The sequence below is a fragment of the Talpa europaea genome (assembly GCF_964194135.1).
Source record: "Talpa europaea genome assembly, chromosome: 1".
NCBI lineage: Eukaryota > Metazoa > Chordata > Mammalia > Eulipotyphla > Talpidae > Talpa > Talpa europaea.
This window is the reverse complement of record NC_140073.1, coordinates 7,594,083-7,622,032: the sequence shown is the minus strand read 5'-3', so window position 1 is coordinate 7,622,032 and position 27,950 is coordinate 7,594,083. Positions and strand designations below refer to the sequence as shown.

Below are 27,950 nucleotides of genomic sequence, written 5' to 3'. Positions count from 1 at the left end.
TTTCAGAGTTGGTTGATCCAGCAGCTCCATGATCTCAGGCTCTCGTTCAGCATTTCTGCAGTTTTCTTGGCCTTTCCTTTGTGGATGTGAGTGGTCAACACGGCCCACAGTCCATGCTTAGGCACATGTGAAAGCAGAAAGAAGGGACTATTCTGCGTGGGCAGCTATAGTGCTTGCCCCAAATCAGAGTAGGTCACTTGAATTAGGAATATGAAATTAGGTGGCTGTAACTTCTCTAGAATCTTGGAGATCACCAACTCTGGATTCCATCTGATGTTTGTGGGCTATGTTGCTTTTGATACCGTGTAAATTTTCCCTAAGATGGCTTCCTGCTGATCATGAGCAGTGGGAAAAAATACAACAGGATAAAAGCAGTCTAAGATAAGCTCAAATAAAGGATGCTTTTGCTTATACCAATCCTCACTGAACCTTCTATCTGCCGGTCATGTGGACAGGGCATGGTCTTTAGTGGTGGCACCATTTTCAGCGGTGTGGGATGAATGAAGGGCACCCATGTAGGCTGGTTGGTGCTCAAGGGCTAGTAATGGCGGGAAGCTGTTTCCAAGCGTGGGCCTGATGTGACAAGGTGAGGGACAGAGTTCCTGGAGGCCAGCACACCCAGCGTGGAAGACAGGCCACCCAGAGCTGCGGTCATAGAGCCTGGTAGGAGAGGCGTAAGGGCGTAGAGGTGGGTGGTTGGGTGTGTGGCGGGTGCCATGTCACTCGTGTTGCTCTTCACTCTCCCGCAAGCACATCTCGTTGGATAAATCCAGTCAGAAGCCACAGTGGGAAGGAAGGAACCAGCATGTGGTCCTCAGTAATCAGCCTCCCTTAGGGCAGAGCAGGGTGGGGAATGGATGGGGTGGGGTGTGTGTATGGGATCCCCAGCCTCCGCCCCTTGTCCTCAGGGATATTGTCTTGGTGGCCAGAGCTCCTGCTTGTCAGCTAGGTGTGGGGCCATGCAGGGGCCTCTCACCAAGGCCAAAAGTCCTGGTATCCTGGTATGAGGAGCACAGTGGGAAGCCAGTATCTGCTGAGAACAGCAGGCAGATATCAGAGGAGAGATCATCTGTTTAGACAGGCAGGAATAAGGGAGCAACCCAGGCAATAGCCCCGGTCACTCCTCCCCAGCTTACATCCCTAATTCCATCCCCCAGGCATGCACACTCCCTATGTACCTGCCCCTCCTTTGTACTCAATGCTGGTAAACGGAGACTGCCTTTGATGGGCTTTGCATCACTTCCAGTGTGGTCCCTCTAGGCTTCGCGTGCTCCACGTGGACTGTGAGTGATCTTTCCCTCACCCTGCGCCGCTTCTAACACTGCCGCCCTGTGAGGGTGACACTTCCATGAAGTTAAAATTAGCAATTTTATGTCATGCATGTTTAGTGCGATTAAGAAAAAGATTTCAGTGGTGAACTGCTTCTGGGTAATGAAAGCAAAAATGCTGTTGTAGAAATCACTTGCAGAATTTAGGCTGAAGGTGAAGTTAGTTGGAGCTGAGACAAGGAAGGTTGAGGCCAGGAGTTGAATGTGTCACCCAGCACGACTCTGTGTCCTGAAGTTGGTCTGTTTCCCCAGGGGAGCGCTGGTGCCATTCGCAGCCCTGGTGCGCTGACTGCATGGAGGGGGCAAACCAAACTGGGGTGATTCACTTCCACTTCCGCCCCTTCTCCAAACTCCCTGAGGTTCAGATGCTCATCTTTGTGACCTTCCTCATAATGTACCTGTTCAGCATCAGTGGCAACTTCTCCATTTCTCTCATCATCTGGTTCAACCGTTCGCTGCATACGCCCATGTACTTCTTCCTGGCCAACTTGGCAGCTCTGGAGATCTGCTACTCCTCCACCATTGCCCCTCTGACCCTGGCCAGCATTCTGTCAGTAGAGAGAAACCTCATCTCCCTGCCTGGCTGTGGCACCCAGATGTTCTTCTTCATCTTCCTGGGCAGCACTGATTGTATCCTGCTGGCTGTCATGGCCTATGACCGCTTCGTGGCCATCTGCCACCCTCTGCACTACACCCTCATGATGAGCTGGCGCCTGTGTGTCCAGCTGTCCCTGGGGTCGCTGGTGCTGGGCTTTATCTTGGCCATGCAGCTGACTGTGCTCATCTTCCAGCTCCCCTTCTGCAGTAGCAAAGAAATCAGCCTGTTCTATTGTGACGTCCTCCCTGTCATGAGACTGGCCTGCGCAGACACCCGGGTCCACGAGGCCACTCTGTTTGTTGTCAGTGTCATCGTCCTCACTATCCCCTTCCTGCTCATCACGCTCTCCTATGTCTTCATCGTCACGGCCATCCTGAAGATGCGCTCTGCAGAGGGTAGGCGCAAGGCCTTCTCCACCTGCTCCTCCCACCTGACTGTGGTGCTGCTGCAGTATGGCTGTGGAAGCCTCATCTACCTGTGCCCCAGCTCCAGCTACTCCCCAGACAGAGGTCAGGTGGTGTCTGTGGTTTACACATTCATCACCCCCGTGCTGAACCCCTTGATCTACAGCATGAGGAACAGAGAGCTTAAGGATGCTCTGAAGAGAACGATGATGAGGTTCTTGTTGACTAAATCCCACTGATCACCCTGCATGCTCCTCTCCGACGCGGCTGGCTGGAGACGAAAGGCTGTGCCCTCTGGACAATGAGCAGATGGGGAGTGAGAGGCCTTTGGGCTTATGCTGCTATTTCTTCCTGGTAATGTTATTTTTGAAATGTCATTTTTCTTTCCAAAATCTCAAGTCCCTCATCTCTAAAATGAAGATCAAAATGCCCGCAGGACCTAAATTCTGGGGTACTTATCAGGACCTCAAAATACATCAAGTGACTTTTAATAATGTTACAAGCGTCCTTCCATTGTTTCTTTAAATTTTTAAAAATTGAAGTAACATTGTATTCGAGCTTACATGAGTTCCAGGTGTGCAGCACTGAGATTCAGTATGTGCAAATACTGTTTAGTTCACAACTAAACATGCAGGTTTATCCTTCATCCTACCATAATGCCTTTTTCCTATTTACCTAACTTCTTTTTCCCTTTCCTTTTGCTTACCGTTAATTGGTTTTATACTCCAAAGGTTTATTTTTACTTTCTTAAGTTCATCTGTTTATTTTCTCTAGGTACCATATATGAATTCATACAGTGTTTATGTGTCTCTGACTTACTTCACAAAACATTAAGTTTCTCCAAGTACATCCATGTTGCTGCAAATGACAGGATCCCATCCTTTTTTTTTTTATGTCTGAACAGTATTCCATTGCGTATGTATCCACCACATCTTCTTTTTCCATTTGTCAGTTGATGAATATTTAGGTTGTTTCCAGCTCTTGGCTATTGTAGTGTTGCAATAAATGTGAGGATTCAATCTCTGAATTAGTGTTTTTGTATTTTTTGGGTAAATACCCAAAGTTGGAATAGTTGGATTATGGATTTTTTTAAAAGATTTATTTATTTATTTATACAAGCACTGGGTACAGTCAGAAGCGAGGGAGGGTGAGAGGACTCGCCAGAGCCAGAGTGGAGAGCAGAACAGGCAGACTGACGAAGTACACTGCTGAGGGGAGCAGTGGGTGGCAGGAGAGGTCTGCGCGCCATGTGGGACCCTCCCCAGCGGCCCCACCAGGGATGGAACTGGCGCTGCAGAGGCTGCAGGCAGCTTCGCAGCCCAGCACTCAACTGCTGAGCCACCGGGGAGGCCTGGATTATGGAATTTTTATTTTTAATTTCCAGAAGCAGTTCCATACTGCTTTTCATTATAGCTGCACCAGTTTACAACCCCACCAACAGTGTATAAATTTCCTTCTCTATGCAACTTCTATGATACCTGTTTCTTTGCCTCATGGCTAGTAGCCACTTTCAGAGAGGTGAGATAGTATCTCAGTGTTGCATTGCTTGGCATTTCCCTAATAAATGATGATACAAATCTTTTCATAGACCTATTTGCCATCTGTACGCCCCCTTTGCAGAAGTGCCCATTCAGATCCTCCGCCATTTCTCGCTGAGTTTTAGATTTTTCTTCCTTCTTCAAATTTTGAATGTTAACCCCTTGTCTGACATATGATGTGCAAATAGCATCTCCTATCTACGGTTCTTTTCCGAATTCTAATGTAAAAAATGTTCATATCTGTCACATGTGTCTGCCGAAGGAGATTCTCTTCCTCTTTTCCCGGACCCAACTACCCCACTAGCAGAAGATGGAAAGAAGTGGGCTGTGATTTGCAATTTCCTGACTTTCCCCACCTGTGAACACCAGGCGGCGCCGAAGCCTCCCTTTACCCCAGGACCGGCGCCGCCACCCAGGCAAGGCGGGCGGGGAGAAGGAAGTGCTGGGGCTGGGGAGGCTCGGGCTGGAACCGCAGGGTTCAAACAGGGCAGGTGTCTTTTTAGGGCAGGTGTCTTTTTATGGCAGGTGATGATGTCAGCTCGGGACACGCACTAAGATCGTATGAGGGTAAAGTTCTCTTAGAACTAGGAAAATATTTACATGCTTTTCACCTGAACGCACAGAGCAGCTATTTTTCCTGACTTGGGAACTGAATCGTGGAGATGTCAGCCCCGTTCATGGCTCCACTCTCTGCTGGATGGGCCCGTTGGTTCCCAAGAACATAACTCGGGAAGGAGGCGGGGGTGGGGGGGAGAGGGTTAAGAGAAGGGTCAGTGGTCAGTGTGAACCGTCTGCTCACCTTTCATAAGGTACCACCCACCTGGGTTCCCACACCAAGTCGGAAATGAAAACGACCTAAGCTTCCAAAGCTTAGATAAAAAAACAAAGGAACACCCCATCTTTTTCTAACAACCTTGCTGTATAGATTATGGGCCAGTGATTCCTCCTCTGTCACGCAGCTTCACAGCAAACTGCATCCGCTCTGGTTTAGAGACACCAAAGGGAGTTCCCGAGAGACACGGCGACTCCCCCAAAGCTGCGCAGACTGGACGTGGCAGGTGCTCCGAACCAACACCGAGGGCTTGCGTGTCTCTCAGAGGTCCTGACTGCCAAGACCGCAGAATCCTAATTCTTTGTCCCAGCCTGGCCTGTCCAGCCTCAGGAGCTACATACCCTAGAAACACCCCCTTCCAGCCTGGTCCCCAGGACGGCGATTTCGGGCACTCGGAATGTCCTTCCAGCGAGCGGAATTGGCTGCTCGCGCTTGTTGTTGGAGAACAAATCACTGTCTTGACTCCCTGCCAAGGGTCTGTTGAGGGCCGGAGCCTTGCACAGCGCCTGGACGGGGGAGTGGAGTGAAACGAGGTCACACAGACCCGCTAGTCCTCCTCGACCCCGCGGCGGGATGGGCTAGTGCCGGGCGCGTCGGGTGCAGGAGGGAGCTGGACGTGGGGCCGGGCCGGGGCGGCCGGGGGAGGGAGCTGGACGTCGGGCCGGGACGGGGCGGCTCGGGGAGGGAGCTGGACGTGGGGCCGGGACGGGGCGGCCGGGGGAGGGAGCTGGACGTCGGGCCGGGACGGGGCGGCCGGGGGAGGGAGCTGGACGTCGGGCCGGGACGGGTCGGCCCCCGGGGCCGGGCGGGGCGGGGCGCTGGCCCTTTAAGGCGGCGGCGGGCGCGGCCAGGTAGAGGGCGGGGCCCGCGGGGGGATCGCGCTGCGCGGCCCCGGAGCCGGATTTGGAGCGCGCGGCGCCGGCGGGGCCGGAGGGGGCGGCGCGGCGGAGCCTCCCGCGGCCTGGACGCTCCTCCTAGCCCGCCGCCGCCCGCCTCGGCCTGAGCCCGGCGCTCCCTCGCCCCGGCCGGACCCGGCCGCCACTTCCGGGCGCTCACCTGGGGCGCGCTCACCTGGGCGCGCTCACCTGCCCCGGGCGCCAGGATGAAGGACCGGCTGGAGCAGCTGAAGGCGGTGAGTGCCGCCCCCGCGCCCCCCACCCTGCGGGCGGGGGGCCGACTGGGGTGGAGCCGCGCGGGAGGGGGGCTTGCCCGGCGCCCCCGCGCGGGGCCTGCCGCTCCCCAAGCCCCGTCCGCCGCCTGCGCTGGCCCCTCACTCTCCCCTCCCAGGTCATGTGCAGGGTGATTCATTGCTGGCCGCCGGTTTCCCTGGATGCCTCTAGCCCGGCTCTTCCTCCTCCCCTTCGCCGGCCGGAGCTGGGCAGAATCCGTCCGCAGCTGGGATCCGCGGGGTGCTGGGACCCAGGGAGGGGTCCCCTGTGGGGTGACCTCACCACCTGCCCGCTGCTGCCTGTCACTGTGCCCAGGCCTGGCCTCCTCCTCTGCACTTCCCTGGTTTTCCTTCCAGGGGCATCGAGCCTGGCAGCCCCCTCCCCGGGAAGCAGGTCACAGCTCCTGGGTGACCGCCACAGCGGTGGGTGAGCTGGTGCCTTGCTGGGGTGGGACCAGCTCCTGGCCATGGGGCGGTCTGTAATGATTAATTTCCGCCCCCGGACAGCTGTGGTCAGGGTGGAGCGCCTGGAGGCAGACAGCCTGCAGCCCTGCCCCGCACAAACCTTCGGGCCTTGACCATTCCCCACTGTTTCCCTGTGGGTCAGCTGGGGATGATGAGACCTTAGGAGACTGGTTATGAGATGCAGTGACATCATGGATGTGACCCAGAGAAGCGTCAGAGTCTGGGTTTTTGAGTCAGGTTCTCAGTGACTCACTCAACAGTTAACTTTTGAGGGTAAACTCTGGGCCAGGCCCATTGCTGAGCCCTGGGTGGCACAGGCTCTGCCTTGATGGCATTTAAAACCCAGCCCTTGAAACAAAGTGGGGCTGGTTAGTTGCGCAGAAGCTTGAGGCCCAGTCTGGAACTGCAGAATTGTTCTGATCATGCCCCAAACCTCCCTCAGGGAGATTCACAGGCCCAGTAAAATCTAGGGAGCCCTGGGCTGGAGAAACTGGGGCTTTCCTCTGGCTTCACTGCTTACTAGCTGCCCCGACACGGCTGAGCCAAAGCTTTGCCATCTGTGCAATGGGTGGTCGTGTAAGGAGTAATAAAGTGTTGGCGTTAATGCTCATTGTAAACGCTCTTTGGAAACAGGTGCCTCATCTCAGAGGAGTGGAGGGGCCTCAGGGGTGATGTTGCAATTGTTTTTCTTTCTCCTGCCTACCTTGGGTGAGACCTTCTTGACCCTTCGCCTGCTGTGGGTGGTTGGGGCTGTGGAGGCTGCGGTGGTAGGAAGTGAGAGACGCAAAGGACAGACCTGATTGTGGGGGAGAGCCATCCTGCTCCTACTTGCTCTTTGTCATCTGAGTCCCACAGCAACCCAGTGACCTGGCAGATTTATGGGGCCCTAATTTTATAGATGGGGAACTAGAGGGCGGAGGAAGGTACAGGTCACAGAGCTCATGGAAGAACCCAGGTCCTGCCTCTGCATTGCCTGCCCCCCCTCCCCCTAGCAGGCAGGTTGGGAAGGCCAGAAGGCAGGAGGAGTAGTGTTTTGAAGCTCTTCCTCTATCAGCTCACCCACCTGGCTTTGCGCCACATCCAGCAGCCAGCAGAGGGTTCTCCTTGCTGTAGTAGGAAATGCTTTTCCAGATGAAAATATTCCTGGCCCTTTTCTGTACCCTGTTGTCGGCAAAAAGCAGAGCCTCCCTTGAGTGCTGGGTTCCAAGTGTAAATTCAGTTTCCCAGGGACCCAAGCAAGTTCCTGAGCTTCTTTGTGCCCCATCTTACTGTGGAGCTGAGGCTTTCGCTCTCTTCCTTTTGGGGAGGTGCAGAGGGTAGGTGCCCTGGGAGGGGGGTGCTGCTTTGAAATCAGTGCCCTAGTGTTTGGGAGGCAGGGAGATGGGTGTAGGTGCTAATTGTCACCCTGCCACCCAGTAGCTGTTGCCCTGGGCCTCACCCCTGCCTGCTTCTCTGTTCCCCAGTGAAGCATGGAGTTTGTTGTGCTCAGAAGCCCCTTCTGACAGTGTTAGTGTTTTCCATGAAGATTGTACTTAAGGTTTATATGGATTTTTAAAAATCATATAAAAGGTTTACAACCGTGTTAGTATTTTGCGAGTGTAGGATCTCCCCTTCAGGTGTGGTCACCGCAGGGCCCCCCCCCACAGCAGCCTTGGTCTCCCAGCCTAGTCCACTTGCTCCCTCCCCACCCTGTTCTGGCCCCTGGGCCTCTCTGCCCCCCTGGGTGCCTCTGTTCTACAGTCAACTTTCCAGGGCTGGTTTTAAAATGTTTGGCTGTTTGTTTCTTTTCCACTTATAAGTGACACCATCCTGCATTTGTCTTTATCCTTCTGACTTATTTCTCTGTGTGGAGTTTGTTTTCTACCATTGACCTCTACCCACCCCCACCCTCCCCAGGACAGAGAATACCCACACTGTGACGAGATAACCATCTTCGCTCTCTGATTCCTTTTATCAGCAACAGAAAACCGTTTGTCAGCTTGCAGGAACCTCACTTGTGTGCAATGTCTTTCTAGACCCTAGGAGAGGGGAGGTGACAGCTGTCTCCTGGTGGCTGCAGTGTCCCATGCAGGAGATCGCTTGGCCCTGTGTGCCCACGAGGAGATGTAGAGCTGGGTAGAAAGGAGGACTCTGATTTGTAAAAAGTGCAAAAGAATTTTTAGGTGCCCACGGACAGGATGGGCTGGCTTGGGAGGCTGTCAACCTCCAGTGTTGGAGGGAGGCAGGAAGTTTGTGGGGGTGTTGAGTGTTGGGGCACACTTGATGTTGGGGAATCGAGCATCTCGGGGTGGGGGGGAGGCCATCCAGGAGATTTAAGCCCTCCTCAACCCTGAGGATGAGGGCGGTGGTTCTAGAAAATGCCCCATGCCTGGTGAGCCTGTCCTGAGGCCATGAGGCTCTGCAGGCTGCAGGGTTGGGGTCTCAGGGTTCTCCTTAAAGAGGACCCCCAGGGTAATTTGAGCACAGAATGATCCAATTCATGATAATTACCCACTGCAATAAATGTGAGTTGCAAGCTGCTGTGGCCTCTATCTGAAAGGCCTGCCCCCTGAGGCCAGGGTCATGAGACTGACTCAACTTATCTCTTGCACAGCTCCACCCGACAGGCGACAGGCGGCAGGCGGCAGGCCGGCCTCCTCAGCTGCAGGAATGGCTGCCAGGAATGTGCAGAGCCTGCACCCAGCCATCTCACCAGGCAGTTCTTGCTCATTCTTTCGGGCTGAACTTTGGATCTGCTGAGTCCAGGAACCTCTTGCCGGCCTCCTTTCATTCAGCAAACATTTGCTGAGCACCATCTGTGCCCCAGGTCCTGTGATAGCTGGTGGCTGCAGTGGTGATTCACACACATGCCTGGACCTTAGGAAGTGCACGGTTAGGTCGGGAGACAGAGAAACAGACGCAGATGAACAGGCCTTGTGATAGAAGCAACTGCGTTGAGGACGAGGCGTTAGGGAGTGGGGGCCACTTCCTGGAAGAACAGACCTGAGCTCAGGGCCCTCTTCAAGTCCGGTTAAGATTCAGGCCTAATCTCTTGAGATGCTTGGCATTCGCTAAGAAGAGAGGCGGGGCCTGGGCTCCCAGCTGTGCCCCTTGGGAGCTTCACATGTGCCACAGGCACCAGTTCTTTCTGACCTCTGTGTGCCTATCTTCATCCACTTTGACCTCCTGCAGGGCATTTTGTTAGGCAAAATGATTTTGCACAGGCCTGGTCTTGAAGAGTAGATGGTTGTATAGGGAAAACACAGGATTGTATTTCCCGGAGAGAGGTCTCCCCACCCTCCCCTATTGAAGTGTCAAAAGCCAGTGATGTGTGGACTGGAGGTCACGGACACTGGACCCCTTGGAGATTCATCTCTGGAGACTAGAATAACTAGGATGTACTGGCCCCTCCAAGGTCAGTGCCCATAGGGACATGCAGGACATCAGCTCCCTGGGGCTCCAAAGGCCAGGCTTCCTTTTGCTCTCTTTGTTCTGTCTTGATGTATCTTGAAGGGCTTGATCTTCTGGGGTCTTTGAAGTTCTGGGGTCTCTGCAGGATCAGAGCTCTTTGGGAAGGTTGGGGTTCTGGGGTCTCATTTGAAGTTCTGGGGTCCTCAGGATAATGGTTATAGTGTTAACTCCATCAGAAGCGTGAGCTATACTTCCCCTTTAAGGCTTAATACTCTTTAAGCACATACTGAGCCCCTGCTCTGTGCCAGGTGCCTTGGATCTTAACCAAATCTTAACATCCCAACTTGAGAATCTTTTCACTGAGCTTGGGTCTTTTGGTGAGAAGATGCCTGCCTACCCGGGGATTTCTCCCTCACCTGCTCTCTGCCTCACCAGGCTCATTCCCTGGGAGAGCTATTCTGCAGTGAGCAGACTGGAAGCAAGTGTGACAGGGGTTGATCAGGGATTACAAACTCATCAGCCAGAGGCCAGAAGAGAAAATGCTTGGACTAGAGAAGGGGATTAGTTTTATTTTTATTCCTGTGATGTGGGGGAGGCTGGATGCGTGTGGGGGCTGGGGTGCAGGGTGCTAGGGGGATCCCAGGGACCAGCATCTGTTCCTGTTGTCCTCTCTGCCCCTCTGTCAGAATCCCTCCTTCCTCCTGGTCTTCTGAAACTCATTCTTTACAGGTAATGCTGCCTTAACTATAGCCCCGAATATTCTGCCTCTCTCCTAGCAGCCCCCTGGGCTTTTTTTTTTGCTTTGTAGGGAAATGCTTTTCTCTCTTAAGTCAGTGGCTATTTTGTTCCCTTGGGGAGGATTTGAAATCACCTTCCATTTGCTTTGTAGGAAGTGACCTCTTTGTCTCTTAGGTCCCCTTGGCTTTTGATCAATGGTTCAGTTTCTTGTTACCATATCAACCACAATAACAGTGATTTTTTTGTTGACCAGCTGCTTCCCATTGGAGGACTGGCGAGAGGGGCCTAGCTTCCTTGTATTTTACCCTCTTGAGCCTGCAGAGCAGGTGGAGTGTGCTTGGTGCCCCTTTTATAGGTGAGGGAATCAAGGCTCGGGTTTGATTGAGATCCCTAGTGTCAAGAACCCGGCATGTCTCATTTCTTTATCTCACTCTGCGCCTTATTGTCTCCTCTCCCTCCTGTACCCCCACTGTGCATTCCCAGATGGGGTGGCTGGTGTGATACTCCTCTGGGGTCCCTGCACCCCGCACTCTGCATGGTAGTTACCATTTAATCGTTGACTAATCAGCAGTGGCGTGGCCTTTATGCGTTTGTAGGGGCAGGATGGGACAGAGCAGGAATCTGTGATCCGAGCAGACCAGGCTGGGTAAAGGAGAGTCCTGGAGCCCTCAGTGGCTTTCTCAGGCTTTTATTGAGCTTTACATGTATTGCAGCAACCAGGTACACAGAAGGCAGGGGTGCCTCCCGGCCCCTGGCAAGTCTTCACTCTTTCTGGGCCCTCCAGCGTTCTCTGCTTCTCTGCTCTCTCTTTCGCTCTCGTTTTCTGCTTCTGGTAGTTCTTGTGCTGGTGTCCCCGCCCTTATAAGCCCAGTCTTAGCCCAGGTGAATCCCATCTACATATGCCCACCCCTATTCCGGGTGCCCGCCATGAGGCAAGCATTCGGGACCGCAAGGATCCATCATCAATTCTAATGGGAGGGCAGAAAATCCTGATGCTTTTTCACTTACCGTGCAGCGCCCCATGCCTACTCATCATCACCAGCTGTTCTTCCATTCCGTTCATTCCTGTGCATTGTGCAGCTTCACCTGCCTGGAGTGCAGAATTTACTCAGGAAACCCATCCATGCCTGACCAAGCTAGAGGTCACTGGTCCCGTCCTCGGGACAAGGGCAGATGAGTTCCAAGGCTCCCAACTGGACCTAGCCCTCCCCCCCACCCCTGCCTGGGACCTCATGGAGGGTTGCCCCTGTTTCAAATGAGAATGAAGGCACAGGTGTGGATACCTTGTGGAAGTCTGGGCTCCCCGTTCTTCCCCAGCAAAGTCTCAACTTTGGGGTCATGGCTTCTGAGCTCATGGTATCCCCCGCCGCCCCTGGGGCTTGCACAGCTCCTTACTTTTTTTGTTTGTTTATTCGTTTTTAGCACAGTAATTGCTATTTAATTAACTCTACCTAACACATGTATCATACTGGAAGCTCCTTACTTTTGCTGACATGTCAGAGCAGCCGCCGAGTGTTATAATTTCAGCAGCTGCCTGCGTCCTGCTCTCTGAGGCCCAGTCCCTGCCCTGCTCATCCTGGGTTTTCGCTCTCAACTCATGGCCAGGAAAACCGAATCAACCATCCAGTGGATAAATGGGACCTTCTGTGGACGAACTTACCTGTCACTTGGAGAGTCCGGAGGGGCCGTAGCTCCCGTGCCCAGAGGGTAGGCCCCTCTGCAGCTGCCTTTCCTCCTGAGGCTCCTCTGGGAGGCCAGCCTGTTTGCTGGCAGGGGGCATTTATTTGCATAGCAACATCCTGGTCTCTCTGGAGACTGAAGTTCAGCCCCCCACATAAAGAGATCAGTGGAGTGAGACTGTTTGGGTGTTTCGCTGTCTGGGACAGAGCAACCTGGTATAGCATCAGGTTTGCTTTAAAAACAGCCTTTTTCTTCTAGGTTAATTTTAGGGTTATAGCAAAGTTATGAAGCTGCACCAAGGGCTGTCTGCTGCCCTCAGTCTCCTCCACTGTTGATGCCTTTGGCCCTACAGGTGTCAGAGCTGAGGAGGAGCTGGTGTTGGCACATTCCTCGTCACTGAACCTCAGACCTTAATTGGGTTTCACGAGTTTCCCCCATGTCTCTTTTCCTGCGCTAGGGCCAGCCTGGGGTGCCACGCCACATTTACTGGGGCCCCGTCCTTTGTCTCTTCTGGTGTATGACAGTGTCTCCTCCCCTTGCCTTTCATGACCTTGACCCTGTAGCATCTGTTTTTTGTGCATTTAAGGTGGTCATGCTGCCCCCAACATCTGTGGGGGGGGGGTGGCTGTTAAGGGGCACTCCTCTCCCTCCGGCCTGGGTAAGTGATGGGGCATGTTTGTGCTTTAGTCTTCGCAACCATAAGCTGGGGAGGGTCCCCAGGAGGTTGTCGTAGAGAGGAAGTGCCCATCAAGCACAAGTTTTAGGAGAATCCCCAGCACGTGTCCAGAGCTGGATATGTGACCTATTTTAACTATTGTTAAGTGTTCTAGAAGACTATGAGGGGGATGGGGCATGTGGGACAGAAGCTGAAAGGAAGGGCTGAGGGTGACATAGAGATCATACTACTTCCTTTCTAGATCCCTGAAAACTGGGTGCTGTCGGGGGAAGAGCGGGAGGTTGGAAAAGCACAGCTGAGGCCGGGGAGTGAGGACCAACGGGGAGCCTGAGGCTCCAGGGGGAAGCAGAAGATATTCCAGAATCCCCTGCAGTGGCTGCTGATGAGAGCAGGAGCAGGAGGAAAGCATGGTCCTATCTCCTTTAATGGCCAACCCACTTCACCTACAGAATCTCCACAAGGACTCACCTGGGTGAGCTTTCTCTGAGAGGCTTCCATCTTCCCCGGGCCCCACCTTGAGTTCAGGTGAGCTTGGGCAGCCCTTGTCTTTGTGGGATCACTCACCACGTGGATCTGTAATGACTTGTATGCCTTTCTGCCTCTTCTCTGAGACAGAGGTCCTGGAGAGCAGGGGGTGCTGCTGGGGAGCAGGGGGCCCTGAGTCTGCTCCGTGTCCCCCCAGCATCTGTTACCATGTTCAGTGAACCAAGTGCCTGAGGGACCTGCTGAGAATGGGTATTAAAGTTGCATGTTTAGCAAAAACTCTCTTTGGAAAGGCAAAGACTGATTCTCTGCCGTAAAAGACGTAGTCTTGGGCAGTTACTATGGATTCAGCTTTGCTCTAGACATTTCCCACGTATTAATGAGCTTAATCCTCACATAATCTGTGAGCAGACTATTCATGTTATAGATGAGGAAACCCAGGCACAGAGAGGTTAAGTCACTTGATTAAGATTGCACAGCTCCGAAGTGGCAGAGCTGGGTTTTCAGCTCTGTTGCATATCCATAAACCAGCACATTCCTAGATTTTATGCCCCAGTATCTTCTTCATTGTTGCATCTAGACTAGTTTGGGTGAGTTTTATTGCGGCATCCTGTGAAATGAGCAAGGCTGGGAGTGGGAGGGGCCTCTTCAAGCAGAGAGTGGAAGATAAGGACAGACCCTGGCCTCCTGCAGACCTGCTTTCGAGTTCTATTGCTGCCACTTCTTAGCTCTATAACCTCATGAAGTAGTTGCCTCGTCTGTAAATGCGGAGAGTCATATTTATCCCTCCCGGAGTTGACGTGAGGGCTGGTGTATTGACCCTGAGTTCCGGAGGGACGCACGTGTGTACTGCTGCCCAGTAGCAGTGGTGGCCTGTGGGCTGCTGGCCCGGAATGGGGCCCCTGGGACTGGGCAGTTGTCAGATGTCCTCTGACCCGTGGCCTGGGGCTAATCTGGTAAGGAGTCAGGCCCCAGGGTCTCCATCTCTCCGACAGGGCCAATTCTTGCCCACAGTTGCTCAGCTAGAAGAACATTTTGGAAGTCAAATCAAGAGGCTCCCTGCAGTATCCCCCGCCTCTGATTTCCTCTTGAGTCATCTGGCGAGAGTCCTGGGGAAGATGCAGTTCCGAGGAAAGGGAAGTGGCCCCTCTGGGAGGCTGTCCCTAGAAGGGGGGGGCCATGGAAGAGGGGCCCCCTCACCCTGAATAGGGAACAGAGCCCTGAGACCCTGCTGTGGGGCACACACAGATGAGCACTTCTGGCTCTTAATCAAGGAAGAGGGGCTGGGAAACCAGATGTTGGGCAGTGTGCCGCGTTTGTCTTTGGGAAGCAGCAGACCCTCGTCCGAGAGGAAGGGAGGCCCCCAGGGTGGGCAGCAGGCCCAAGGAAAGGCAGACGTCATTGTCTCTTTGAATCAAACTTCTTGGGAGGGAATCTGGATTTGTAAAGAAGAGTGTGTCTCTGGAGCAGCCGTGTGGGTGTGGGGAGCAGGAATTGTGCTCACCCCCTCCCCCTGCCCCCCAGTGTCAGGATGCGCCTGCCCCACCAGCCACATCTTCTATATCCCCGTGGGGAGTCAGCTCCGGCTATCCCTTCCTCGTCCAGAGGATGCTCTGGCTTCTCCTGTTAAGGTTCTCTAGAGCTGAGAGCACCTGGGCCTTCCTTCTGTCTTGTCCTGAGACCCTCTGTCTTTCCGGGGCCAGGCCCCTGCCAGGGGGTCCGAGAGCCTGATTGTTTGGGAGGGCTTTCTTTTTCCTTCTCCGACCCTTCCCCGTCTCGTGTCCTGATTTGTGGCGATCTGTAAGTAAGGAATTGCTGGCGGTTGGAGCTCCTGTTGCCTCTGCGCGTCACGGTGGATGCAGCGAGGGGCCCCCTCTTGCCCGCTTCTTTAGACTGTGCCTGTCCATCGACCTGAGTGCCTTTGCAGCAGCTACGCTTGCTTCCCTCCTTCCTCTTCTCTCTTGATGGCAGGACTTTCTTAAACCGAAGTCTCGTCAGCCCCCGTGTACAGCAAGTAGGTGCGGAGCGTGCATAGTGCAGAGGGCACCGGCTAGCCTGCTGCCTCACCCCGCCCTCTCCTCACCTCCCCCAGTTTCCAAACCCATCCTGGGGTCCCACAAGCTCCTAAGGTGGTGGGAAAACTGAGGCTCCCAGGATGCGAACGCTGTCCTGCAGGCCCCTCTCTCCCTGCCCTGTGCTCCCAAGGGTCTCGCTGTGCTCTCTGTGCTCCCTCTGAGCGCTGCTCTGATCAACAGCTTTGGGTAGGTGCTGTGGACTCAGCCAGGGCTTAGGACACACCCCCTAAGCTTGGACTCCCTCCCCGACTGTGTGAATCAGTGGCTGGGGGACCTTGGATAGCTTATCACTTCTGAGCTGCAGGTTCTCGGCTACGAACATAGATGGGACTGTTGATCTGGTGCCCTGTGACAGCGGTGTGGTCACCTGGCACCTGCTAGGAGCTTTCAAGGTGGCAAATATTTCTCCTACATAAGCTAATGGAGAGGGACCAGCAGTCGTGGAGACTGAGGAACTAGAGAGGGCAGTTGAGAGCTAGCGCACAAGTAGGAGGAATTGCTGATTAAGTTGCTCTGAGTTCTGGGCCCCTGATCTCTTCCCGCTCTGGCCTGAGAGGAGGCCAGAGCCCCTGCTGTCCTCACTGAGGGCGGTGGGAGGGCCTGGCTCCAGATGTCACTGTGCTATCTCCCATCTCCTGGGGGAGAGGCAGCAGGGGGCTGCTGTGAGAGGAAGTGGGTGGCTGGGCTCGTGGTTCGTGGACGTTTTTCACTGCAGCTGTCCTAACGTCCTTTTTAACCACAGGCCTTGATTCTTTGATAAAGAAGCCCAAGCCCTCTTCTGTGTGTGCTCATCCTTGCGGGCAGCAGATAAAGGGTGTCAGGTGCTCTCCTCACCAGTGGGCTCCCCGAGGCCTCCCCTCACCTGGTAGATTCCTTCCTGGTGGAGCCTGGTGATGGCTCCGCACAGCCTGGGATGATGCCTCCTCCTTGGATTTTCTGATCTGCGCTGACTTGTGGCTGCTGCTGTGGGTGTCGTCATTTTGTATTTTTAGGAGGAGAACCCCACGGTGGGAGAAACTGGGCCCCTGTGCTCTGCTAGGCTTTGGGACCTTGAATCCCGGGGCATTCAGGGGCTGTTCTAAGGCAGGGCACATAGTCAGTTCTAAGTTTTGGGCAAGTGGTTGCAAGGCCTGGAGCAGCTCTTTTGAATGTGGCCTTAATGAAGCTTGAGTTCCTGGTGGTTTCTGACAAGCCGGAGTCAGTCAAAAGAGCCTCTCCACATGGCTGGAGAACGCCACATTTCCATGGGAATCCCAGTGACTACATCCTCCCCTGCAGATCAGGGGGAGCAGGTGACATTATGGCCGTGGACTTCTGAGAGTGACAGGTCTTAGAAGGATGTGGGCCACTGAAGGTTGTGAAGAAACGGGTACTGGGAAGGTAGGCTGTGCCCATCCGGTCCTGGGTGTAGAAATGGCCTGTGTTGAGCAGAAGTCTGGGGAGAGTGTTCAGGAAGAAAGGAGAAACAGCCCTGCCCTGATGCTGGGTGGGCATGGAGGCACTTCCTTTTGTGATTTTCAGAGGAAGTTGAATGGGATTAAGAAAGCTGGGGTCCATGGGGGGCTGCTGAGGGCTGGCAGGAGAGCTTCCTTTTCCTTATAAACAAACACTCCCTGTCAGGGAAGGCCACATGGTTCTGCTTCCTTTGCAAGAGGTGGTTTCTGAAAACAGGACATCTCTGCCCCTACCCTGAGGGCTTGAAGCTGATGCTTTGAAGGAATGGTGGCTAGAAACTGTTTTACTACAGACCCCTCATAGAGTGGATCACACATTTGAACAGCCTGGAGGAACATGGGGTCAAAATCCAAAAGATGAGCTAGCATCTGCCTGCCTCCACATTTCAGCTGTGCGACCTCGGCCAAGTCACTCAACCTCTCTGTTTTAGTTTCTCCAACTGGAATGAGCTATGTCATGTCACCAATAGCACCACCGCTCATGAAACCCAGCATTTATTGAGTATGCCAGGATACTCACACGTGCAAAAGTGTTGTATATTAACATTATTTCTTGATTTTATGAAGTGTAAGTGGTGTTATTGTTAGCATTTTGGCCCAGCCTGGTCAGTAACTTCTAGTCCCTCCCTTCCCCCTGACTCCCCTTGCAAAAAAATCCAGAAAGGCAGTGGGTCTAGGGCTTAAATTCAGACAGTGTGACTAGACGTCAGGGGCTGATGTGTCCCAGAGTTTTATTTTTAAATATTTATTTATGCATAGAAGAACTGGGTGTAGGCCAGAGGTGTGGGGGTGAGAGGATTCACCAGAGACAGTGGGGAGCAGAGCAGGCAGATATACTGAAATACGGATTGAACTCAGGCCGTAGCAGTGATAGCTCTGAGATTTAACCCCTGGGCCACCAGGGAGGCCCCCCTGCACAGAGTTCTGAGTTTTAGAGGCACTTGTGTGTATAAAATGCCTGGGGGAGACCAGCTGGCCAACCCCAGTGGGCACGGAGTGCCGCGGCCGCTGCTCGGGCCTCTGGTCTAACCGTCTCCTCTCTGTCTTGCCCAGAAGCAGCTGACACAGGACAGCGATGCCGATGAGGTGGAGATCGCCATCGACAACACGGCCTTCATGGATGAGTTCTTCTCCGAGGTAGGCGACCTTTCTGTGTGGCTTTTTCTGAATGTCCACAGGGAAGCACAGCATCTTCATGATTAGAAAGAGCCTCAGGCTGCTCACGGGTGGCCCTGTGCTGAGGAGGGATGCTCGGGCCCAGAAGTGGAAGGGAGAGTCTCCTTTTAATTCTTATTTGGGAGGATTTGGATTTTCGATCTTATGAAGAAAGGTACGAGTAGAAGGTCAATTACAGGTGCTAAGAGACACACTCTCAGAGTGCTGGGCTGCAGGACTGTACTTTAATAACAACCTCTGGTGCATAAATTATGTGATTTACTTATTTGTTGGCATAGAAGAACTAGGGTGTAGGCCAGAGGTGTGAGGATTCACTGGGGGCAGAGTGGGGAGCAGTACAGGTGGATCTACTGAAATACACTGCTGAGGGGAGAGCGGGCGAGACAGGAGAGGTCTGCTGTGCCATGTGGGTCACTCCCTGGCTGGGGATCAAACTCAGGTCTTTGTGGTGACAGTGCTAAGACTTAACCCCTAGGCCACCAGGGAGGCTCAAATGATGTGATTTAAATACAGAGTCAAGGATGGGGTCCCAGCCAGACAGTAAAAACCACCTGTCTTCAGGCATGTGATTCAGATGGATCAGGTTTGTTCTTGCCAAAGGCAAGTCTCTTTGACTTCATTCTGATAGCTGAGACACCGAGAAACCACCAGCTTCTTTTCTTTTCTTTTTTGAAGTTTAATGGCCCAGGATGGGCGTTCCAGCCTACAGGTTCAAGTAGCTCTCTGATCTTGAAGCTGGGAAGGTGTTGCCCCTGGTGAGGGGGAGGCTGAAGCCTGAGGGAGGCAAGTGTCAGGGGAGATCTCAGGCTTGGAGCCAGGTCACCCTGGGTTCGGGTCTCAGCCCAGCTCCTGATTGCCTCTGTGATTGCTGCTGCTCCTGTGATTGCCTCTTAACCACGTGGTTCTCTTGCCTGTGCCTGGGGGTGGATGCGCCCATGTGAGGATGGCCTGGGACAATGTTTCTGACACATGCAGTGTGACGTGTGTGTTCAGGGACTGGTGCTTGAAAAAAGAAAACAAACCACAAAAGTTTACTGTCACTGGGGACAAGAGGCATCGTGTTCCCTTTGCAGGAAGGGTGGGGGCAGGAGGAGTGGGGGTGGCGGGAGGCAGGGCATGGGGGTGCAGAAATCGCCTGTAGGCGGGGGGTACACGGAGTGGACGGGCCTGGATAGCACCTGCCCCTTTACCTGTGGGTGTAACAAGTGTGCTCAGGAGTGAACGTGAGCATTGCTGGCCCCACTGGGGAGTTTATGGACCGTGCAGCAGATCCCGCCCTCCTTGTGGGAGGCGCCCTCCTTTCTGTGGAGATCAAAGGCCACCTGAGTCTTGTGAGTCCAGCATTGTTCCAGGCGGGTCTCGGGAGGAAACTGTCTTTCTGTTCTGTGGTGGGGCGGACGCCAGGGCCACCCTGAGTTTGGGCCTCTGATCTTGCCTTGGAGAACCAGACGCATGAAAGAATTTCTTGCCTCCTGGAGGGGACAGTGCTGACTCGGAGGGACAGATACCGGGTGGTTTCACTCGTGTGGACTGCAGAGAACCAAACAAGGGAACAGACAAGGCCAAACCCAAACAAACCCTAGAAAGCTGACTGTGGGATCCTGGCTGTCAGAGGAGGAGGCGTTTGGGCCGGCTGGGCGCAGGAGCCCCAGTGGACTGGTGGTGGAGAGTGGGTGCTTTGGTGATGGTAACATGCATCTGAAGAAGTGTGAACTGACACCCCTAAATCATGCACAGGGTTGTAAACCACTTAGAAAAAATGAATTTGGACTACATTGAGGAAATAAAAACAGAGAACTTTCTCTCTATAAGAAGGACTCTTCCCTAATAACTGTGCTCTCCCTCTACTCCCTAAGCGGCGAGGGAGCCCTGAGAGGCAGTGACACCCCTCCCATCCCACCCCCGCCTGCAGGCTGGGGAGATGTGGGCTTTGACATGGGCAAGACCATCTGATCTCATCCTCAGACATTTTTTTAAATAAAGATTTATTTATTTATGCATACAAGAGCTGGGGTACAAGCCAGAGGTGGGGGTGTGTGAGAGGATTCACCAGAGACAGAGTGGGGAGCAGAACAGGCAGACTGACTGAAATACACTGCTGAGGGGAGCAGCGGGGAGACAGGAGAGGCCTGCCCCTCCATGTGGGTAGCTCCTTGCCTGGGAATTGAACTTGTGCCGCTGTGGCTGGTGATAGCTGCATAGTGCTGTGACTTTAACCCATGAGCCATCAGGGAGGCCCACATCTTCAGGCATTTAACAGCAATTGACCTTGGTCAGGTAACTTAACCCTTGGGGCTTTAATTCCTGGTCTGGAAGTCAGGGATGCAGGCGCTTACCTTTCAAGGCTTCCGTGAGGATCGAAGACCATGGGTCTGGAAAGTATTACCTAACCTGTCATGCTCCCGATGGTCATGCTCCGGATGGTCATGGGTATTTTTGGAGACTCAGCAAGACCTTGAGGGCTACTGCTTTCCTTATTACTTGTTAAGTGCTTTCTGTCATATGTAGGGTGGCGAAGGGGTGGGGGTACAAAGAACTCTATCTTTGAGATTAGTTTCCCACCCTTCACTGACTGTGATCTTGGGCCCATCCCTGGACGTCTCCATGTCTCAGTGGGTTGATCTGTGAAATGGAGAAAAACATCCACTTCACAGGTTGGTTGGGGCTGAAGGAGCGAAGGTGCAGGAGGCCCTCAGTGGGCCCCTGTGGATGTCTCTTCCCCTCTTGCTTGTCAGGTGGGGCAGAGAGGCTGAGTGCTGGAGGGACAGGAGCAAGGGGGCACGTGGGTCATGGAAAGAGGCCACACACTCTGCACCCACACATCCTGGTCTAACCTCAGCTCTGCCCGTGCCCAGTGGTGAAAGTGGAAAAGTCGGGTAACACTCTGAACTCCAGTTTCCTCCAGGATAGGAGCAACAAGGTCACCTGCTGGTGGGGTGAGTATAAGAAGAGAAAATCCCTGCTGAGCCCAGCCCGCCCTCTGACATGGAGGGAGTGTGTCCAGTCACCCTTGGTTCTCTCCACTCTGCTGCACGGTATATTTGCGGATAACTACACTGTGCAGTTTCTTGTATAGGATGTGGCCTGGAAATAGCCTTGAAAGTGGGGTAAGGTCCATCCCGGAGGATGGGGACCCGGGGCATGAGAGGCCTCTGTGTGGGCGTGCAGTGGAGTGGCTGTCTCAGGAAAGCTCTCGAGATAAGTCTTGCTGCCTGGAGTGGTTCCGGCAGGCAGGTCACCAGGGGTACTGGCTGAGACAGCATGGATCGCTGACAGGCAGAGAGGCGTCTGCCAGGTGCAGGAGAAGTCACTGGACCAGGGCGTTTTCAAGTTGTGCTTGTGCCTTAAAACTCAGCAGTGACATTGTCAGCTGCTCTGTCGTGACGGGAAAAAAAATGGACCCTTGGGTTTCCAGGCCGCCGTGACGGATTAAGCCAGGGCCCAGTAAGTGATAAACTGCAGATTTTTGTCCAATTCCCATTTTCTTGGCTCTGTTTGCTCAGTTGTTGGGGAAGAGCAAGGTTCAGAGACAACAGAATCTACCCGAGAAGGCTGACTCCCAGGGGCGCGTTGTTCTGGATTCATCATCCCTTTATCAAAAGGTGATGGGGTGCTCACCATCTGGCAGCTGGCGTGTCAGTGCTGGGGGTCCCAGACTCCCCGTGTGCCACCACCTGCATTGGCACCTCATCAGTAAGAAACAGGCTGCTTTTCAGGTCCTTTTTTCAGGGAGGAAAAGTCAGTCCTCCAAGCTGACTCCCTCTGTGGTCAGGCAGTTGCGGCCACTTAGCTGCAGGGACCCCGGGCCAGTGGGTGCTTAGCAAGGGGATGGGACATCAGATTCATCCTCTGCCCCTAGAAGATCTGAGTTCATAGGAAGAAAGTATAGGGGTAAGGGGTGCCTCTGGGGGGACCAGTCACAGGCTTATCCTGGATGGTGGTGTGATCAGGTATGTTTGAGAGATGCTCACTCCTTTTTCCTCCCACGGAAATTTCAAATGTGCATTATGGGACTCCAGGGAGTCCCATAGAAAGGAGCTGCCTGACTCGGCTGTCTCAGCTTCTGTATTTTGCAGCCCTTTCTGACCTCTGACTTCTATTAATAAGGATCAATGTCTGCGTTTGGGAGAAAGTAATTTTCATAAAGTTTTCTTTTGGGGAATGTGCTTAAGAACTGCTCTGCAGCGGCATGTGAAGAAGCATGCTCGCTTCCTGGCGTCACCTGTACTCGGTCGTTCATTCAGACACCTCTGCTGAGAGGCGCTGCGTGTGCCCCAGCCCTTGAGACTTGAGTCCAGCGGGCGCCAGGTAGAGAGTGTGGAGGCATGCCTGGGCGGGTGGGTTGAAGCCTGTTCAGAGGCTGCAGGTGAGCAGCCTGAAATCTTAGAGATTCACTAGGTAGCTTTGACCTTGGTTAAAACCAAGAATTTCAAAGTGAATGTGCCTTGGAATTCTAGGCGTTGAGTTGCATCAAGCAGGTTTAAATACTCCCTAGTTCTCTGGTGAAGGAAGACGTTTGTGCGAGCTGGCAAGTTCTGCCTTTGCGGGCTCTTTTCATAGCAGGAGGACGCCCTTGCCAGTCACTTGCCCGTGTGCTCTTGGCTGTCCTCACCCTTCCCGCGCTCTGTGTTGGAGGCACCCTGCATCCTTCAGGCTCCTGTGCCAGCTGGCTGTGGGTATGTTTGACCTTGGGGAGGCAGCAGACTTGATGGGGGGAGACACTGTGGGTTTCTTTTACCCCAGACAAGTCTACTCCTCAACTTTCTCTTGGCAGACCTGCTCCTAGAGCTCGTTCTGCTGGTTACTCCCAGCGCCTGGCTCCCGAGTCTATGGCCTTGGCCCCTGCCTCTCCTGGCTGTCCCTCCAACCTGCTGCTCTTCCTTTCCTGAGTGCTTCACCAGCCTCATTTGGCTTCTCGGTCCTTCCAGCTCTGTGTAAAGAATTCCCTCCATTACGCATGACTTTGGTTAAAGTTACCAGGTAGGTTTCTGTTTTCCTGACTAAATTTTGCACGCTGCATCCCCCTTCCATGGATTTGAGATTGTTGTCTCAGAACTATGCTTTCACTGGTCAGGATAGCTCTGGAATCATCTGTTTTGATTTCTAAAAGGAGAGTTGAAGCCCTGGTCCCCATCTTGATAAAACCCTTGAGGGACTTGGCTTCTGTTGATTGGTTGACAGGGACGGCTCTGTTCCTTCTCATCGATGTTTGTCCAAAGCAAAGAAGCAAACATACTGAAGGCGACTTGCTGAACCCCTTTAATGATTATGCTGTTTTTGGGGAAAAGCAAAGGTGTGTCTATGGTGTGGACACACCTAATACTTAAAAGGAGGGGGGCACATAATGCGTTTTCAGTAACTAGAGATGCAGGAATTACTGCCTCACTAGAGGCACGTTGTTGGGGGACACAGAGACTTTTTATGTGGAATCAACGGGTCCTCCGGCACGATACCTGCCTGTTACCCAAGTAGTACTTTCTCTGTTTATCATTGTGTGGTTAGATTCCTCTTGCTATTTAAGTTCAGAGGGAAGAAGCCATCCGTGCCTTGAAAATAGCTCCCTCCTTTTAGTTAGATCCCGGTGAGTCACAGAATATGGTAGTTACCTTGGTTCCATGAGGCAGGCACCCTCTGATGCCCCGGCCCTCGCCCTGGGCACTTGGTGGCTCTGACAGCATGGCAGAGGGTCGGTGGCCGCAAGACTCCACGAGCTGGGCTCGTCCCTGGCTTATCTTGCCTGGCTGCACACCTGGCTCGACGTCCCCTGGCAGTGGTTGCTGACTGGGTTTGCGCTTGCCGTCATCTCCAAATTACCTATCCTTGTGTCAAGCACCGGACATGTATTTATTCTCTCATTTAATCCCCATAAAAACCTCATAGTTTTTATGATAATCCTCATTTCACAGATGAGAGACGGGGCACAGGGGGAGTACGTGACTTGTTCACGGTCATAAAATGGCTGAGAGGTGGAGCCAAAACTTGGACCTGTCTGTCTGATTCTAACTTATTAAACGACACCACCCCCATTGCCACCTTATCGACAAAGCATTTAAAAAACACCTTTAAAAAGGTGATACCCAGTAAGGTGTTGAGGACTATTTGCTGCACACTTAGCTTGGCGGTTCAAAAAACCTTTCAGACTTTCCCTCCATAGTAAGTTTTCTTGAGGGCTCCTGGTCTAAAAAAGCTGTCTATTGGGAGCTTTGGTTAGAGTATCAGCGTCAAGGCCTGCGATTTCGGTAAAAGGCACCTGCATCCACCTCACAAGGACAGTGCGTCAAGTGGCATGTGTACCTGTGGCAGGTTGAAGGTGCAGGGACTCGGGAGAGAAGACAGGAGCCTCCTGAGGCCGTTCTCAGCCTTTCCCAGCTCCAGGAGACAAGGTTTGGAGTCTCGCAGTTGCCTCGACTTTGCCTTTTTGCAAAATGGCCTGGAGTGAGTTCTTGGGCCATAAGCCTTCGTGTCTTCATGTATAAAGAGGATGGAGGGACGCTGGCTCTGCAGACGTGCTGTGAAGGGCCCCGTTTCTGATCCCGGGGTCAGTAAATCAGTCCTCGTTCTTTATGATCATGCAGGATAATATCATTAGACTTAAAACAACCCCAAACACACACGCAAATAGCCCTTGAGTGTTTAGATTTTCTTTTCGGTCCCCTCCTCCCCCCGCCATGATTCTTTGGTTATCTGGCAAATGCACAAAAGGAAATTGCATGTAGCTGCCCATAAATACCCAGAAAGTCACCGCTGGGAAAACCAGCTCTTCCAAGAAGTCACGAAGACACAATGTTCAAAATGGCGGAAAGGCCTGTGACCGGCCAGCAGCCCATGCAGCCACTCAGCTGCCCACCCAGCTGCCCACCCAGCTGCCCACCGAGCGGCCCACCCAGCGGCCCACCCAGAGGCCCAGCTTCAGTCCAGGGGAGGAGTGTGGACTGTCTTCAGAGGGGCCGTTCCTAGTCTCTTCCTTTCTCCTCCACTGTTTCTCTGTTTCTTTCTCTTCATCATTTTCTCCCTTTATTTCTGCTCTAGGTTTGTTTCCTCCCTCTTATTTCTCCCCCTTTTCCCCCCCATCCCACGCACTCTTTTCTGTCCTCACTGTGGAGCGGGGTGGCATCAAAGGATTGGCCTGAGAAGTTCTGTTGGCCCTTCCCTGTCCTTATTCTGCACAGCTTTTCCTGGCCCTGCTGGCGCTGGCTTGCTCCCTCCCCTCTAGGTGGCGAACGTGTCCCCCGCAGGGAGCAGTGAGCTTGGCTTCTCCTGACCTCCCTGAGATTCCTTCCTCTGAGGACCTCAAAGATGCTCCTCACACTGGATCCCTGATGTGGGCAGCGGCCAGCAGGGGGTGCTGCCAACCTTGACCCTCCGCCTTGGCTGTGTTCCTCCTCTGGGATGACAGAGGCTGTTGTTTTTCTGATTCTAGATTGAGGAAACCCGGCTGAACATTGACAAGATCTCCGAGCATGTGGAGGGGGCCAAGAAACTCTACAGTATCATTCTGTCTGCACCCATTCCAGAGCCAAGTGAGTGCTCCCTGGGGCGGGCTCACCCCGTGACGAGCCGGGACCTTTGGTCTGAGCCAGCCTCCTTTTTTGTCTCCTGTCAGCCGGGGGAGGGTGTGGGTGTTGGCATAAATCACACTGACATGCCACGTCATGCCGTCTCCTCTGCTCCTCGCCTCGCCTCTCTCCCGCGAGTCCCCCCACTGAAATGCTTTTCCCAGTCCCCCTTTTCACATCCTACCAGATCAAGCCCATTTGTCACCCACTGAGTGTTGTCAAATGGCCCATCAGTCCCTCCCACCCCTGGATTCCTGCTGTTCACCCATACTCCCCCCCCCACCCCCGCCCCGCTGTTTCCCATCTTTAGGGTTTGGTCCAGAGCTGCGCTTCAGGTACTTCTTTAAGGACAGAGAACAAACTTCACACCGTCACTTCACTCTTTAAAATTGTCAGTGGCTCACTGTTTCCTAAAGATGGAAGGCGAAGTGCTTTAGCGGAGCACGTGGGAGCCCTCCCGGCCATCAGCTTACGTGCCCTCCTCGCTTTGCTCCTGACATGCTCCCCCATGTCACCCACACGGTAGCCAGACTAAACTTTGTGCCCCAAATGCTTGTGGTCCCCTCATTTCGCGCGTGGTATTATTCACTCTTAGTATCCTGTTCTACCTGGTTAACTCTTGGTCCTTGCTGGAGAATCTGCCTGCACCCTCTGTCTTTAGATGCCTTCCAGGCCCCTTTGGTGGTGCCTGGTTTCTACCCCTCGGCTGTGACCTTGACCAGATTGCACACCATATTGTACATGCATATCCTACCACTGAATTTTTTTACTTTTTCAACCACTGGACACTGAGCACCTCAAAGGCAGGGCCTGTATCTTCTTTTGATGCTTTCATTTCTACCTCAGTTCTAGCTTGTCGTAGGTGCTGAGGGATGGGCGTGGAACCGTAGTCATAGCTCGTACACCTAGGGCTGCACCGGGCACATAGTAGGTATGTCGTAAATAGTTTGCTTCATTCTAAGTAGATGAGCCTTGGTTGAGATCTCTTTTCCCTTGAGATCCTGTAAGATTCTCCCCTACCTTCTACGCTGATAGTGGATGATTGTTCCTTCTAAAAGCAAGGCTCTCTAAAGTTTTGGGCATTGGGAAGACTTGTTGGGAAGGCAGAGTGTGGGCTCCAAATCTGGGTGTTTTCATTTTGTAGGTCTGAGATGGGGCCCATGAAAATGTCTTATAACAATCAGTTCTCTGTGAGGCTTTCTGGGAAGCACCCCGAGATAAACGGGACTGTGTGGGACGGGTGTCTGGGAAGGCGCCACCCACGTCTGTGAGTTGTCGCATACAAAGCAACTAGCCTCTTCTTACTGACCCTGCCCACCTCTGTTTACCCAGGAACCAAGGATGACCTAGAGCAGCTCACGGCTGAGATCAAGAAAAGGGCCAACAACGTCCGGAACAAGCTGAAGAGTAAGAAGGGATGGGAGGACCTCCCAGCCCCCCAGCCCCTGACACAGGGTCCGGCTCTTCTGGACCAAGCTCAGCCTGGGGGAGTGGCACTCCTGCTCCATCTCTGGGAGTGACCTCTCACTGCCCCGCAGCCTTCACCCACCCTTGACTCAAAACTGCGGTTGAAGGAGTCCAGGGTGCAGTTGGGGAAGAGGGCGGGGGTGGGGGGGGGCTCATCTACTGTCAGCTGTTGAGTGGCTGTGGGACTGTTGTCTCAGTCCCTCGACTTTTCTCCACGTGTCCTGCTCCCCCTGCCTCCCTCTGGCCACTGATATACTGTTCCAGGGCAACCCTGCTATGAAATGGGTTGGCCTGACCTGCGCGCTTAAAAGGGATTTATCATGAGACTCAACTGCAGACAGACACACACAAAAAGGGTAATAAAGGGTTTATTTACAAAAAGGGGACATGAAGAAATGAGTAACTCAGAGAGAAAGAGAGAGAGAAATTGGAATGTGTCCTGCCAGTTCTGCTGAGCTGGAACCCCAATGGCATGCTGAGAACTGGCGAAAAGCCAGGAGCCCCCCAAGACCCACATCTCTGGTTTTATACCAAAGCTGGCTACCTAACCCCACTCTCGGGTCCCAGCAGCCCTCCCTTCGGGCGATGATGACATTATAGGATTTGTAATCCTTGGTTCTTGGATCTCTGATCTGGAGTGGGGGTGAAGTCCATGGAACCTATTTGTGGAATTTGTTCAGGACATCCTTTCCCCCAACAACACTGCAGGCCTGGAGGCAAGCCGTGTTGCGGCTCAGCCTGCAGACAGACCTGGGTGGGGTCAGACATGCCACTGTCTCACTGCCCCGCCTCCCTCAGTCTGGCATGTAGCTCGATGAAGCCCCTGTTGGGGTCATTTCCCCGGGGGTCTGGCGAGCTGCATGGTCCCTGGCTACAGTCTGTGTTCCTGCCCAGTGCATTTGGGGGGGTGCACGCAGTGACA

At 53.5% G+C, this 27,950-nt stretch overlaps 2 protein-coding genes across 3 annotated transcripts in view; both read left to right on the top strand.

The window, feature by feature from the left end:
* Positions 1-1,621: 1,621 nt before the first annotated feature.
* LOC311184426 (olfactory receptor 10V1-like) lies at positions 1,622-2,569 on the top strand (the record flags this gene model as incomplete). The annotated part of the gene is made up of 1 exon (XM_084254452.1): positions 1,622-2,569. One exon carries the CDS (start codon positions 1,622-1,624, stop codon positions 2,567-2,569), a length of 948 nt encoding a protein of 315 aa, XP_084110578.1.
* Positions 2,570-5,802: 3,233 nt separating this feature from the next.
* STX3 (syntaxin 3) overlaps positions 5,803-27,950 on the top strand; it is a gene marked incomplete at both ends in the record, with an annotated part of 43,497 nt that continues 21,349 nt past the window's right edge. For both annotated transcript variants that reach the window (XM_084240953.1, XM_084240954.1), the window contains one exon: positions 5,803-5,832. In XM_084240953.1, coding sequence (XP_084097079.1) covers positions 5,803-5,832 — 30 coding nt within the window. The remainder of the gene's footprint in view (positions 5,833-27,950) is intronic.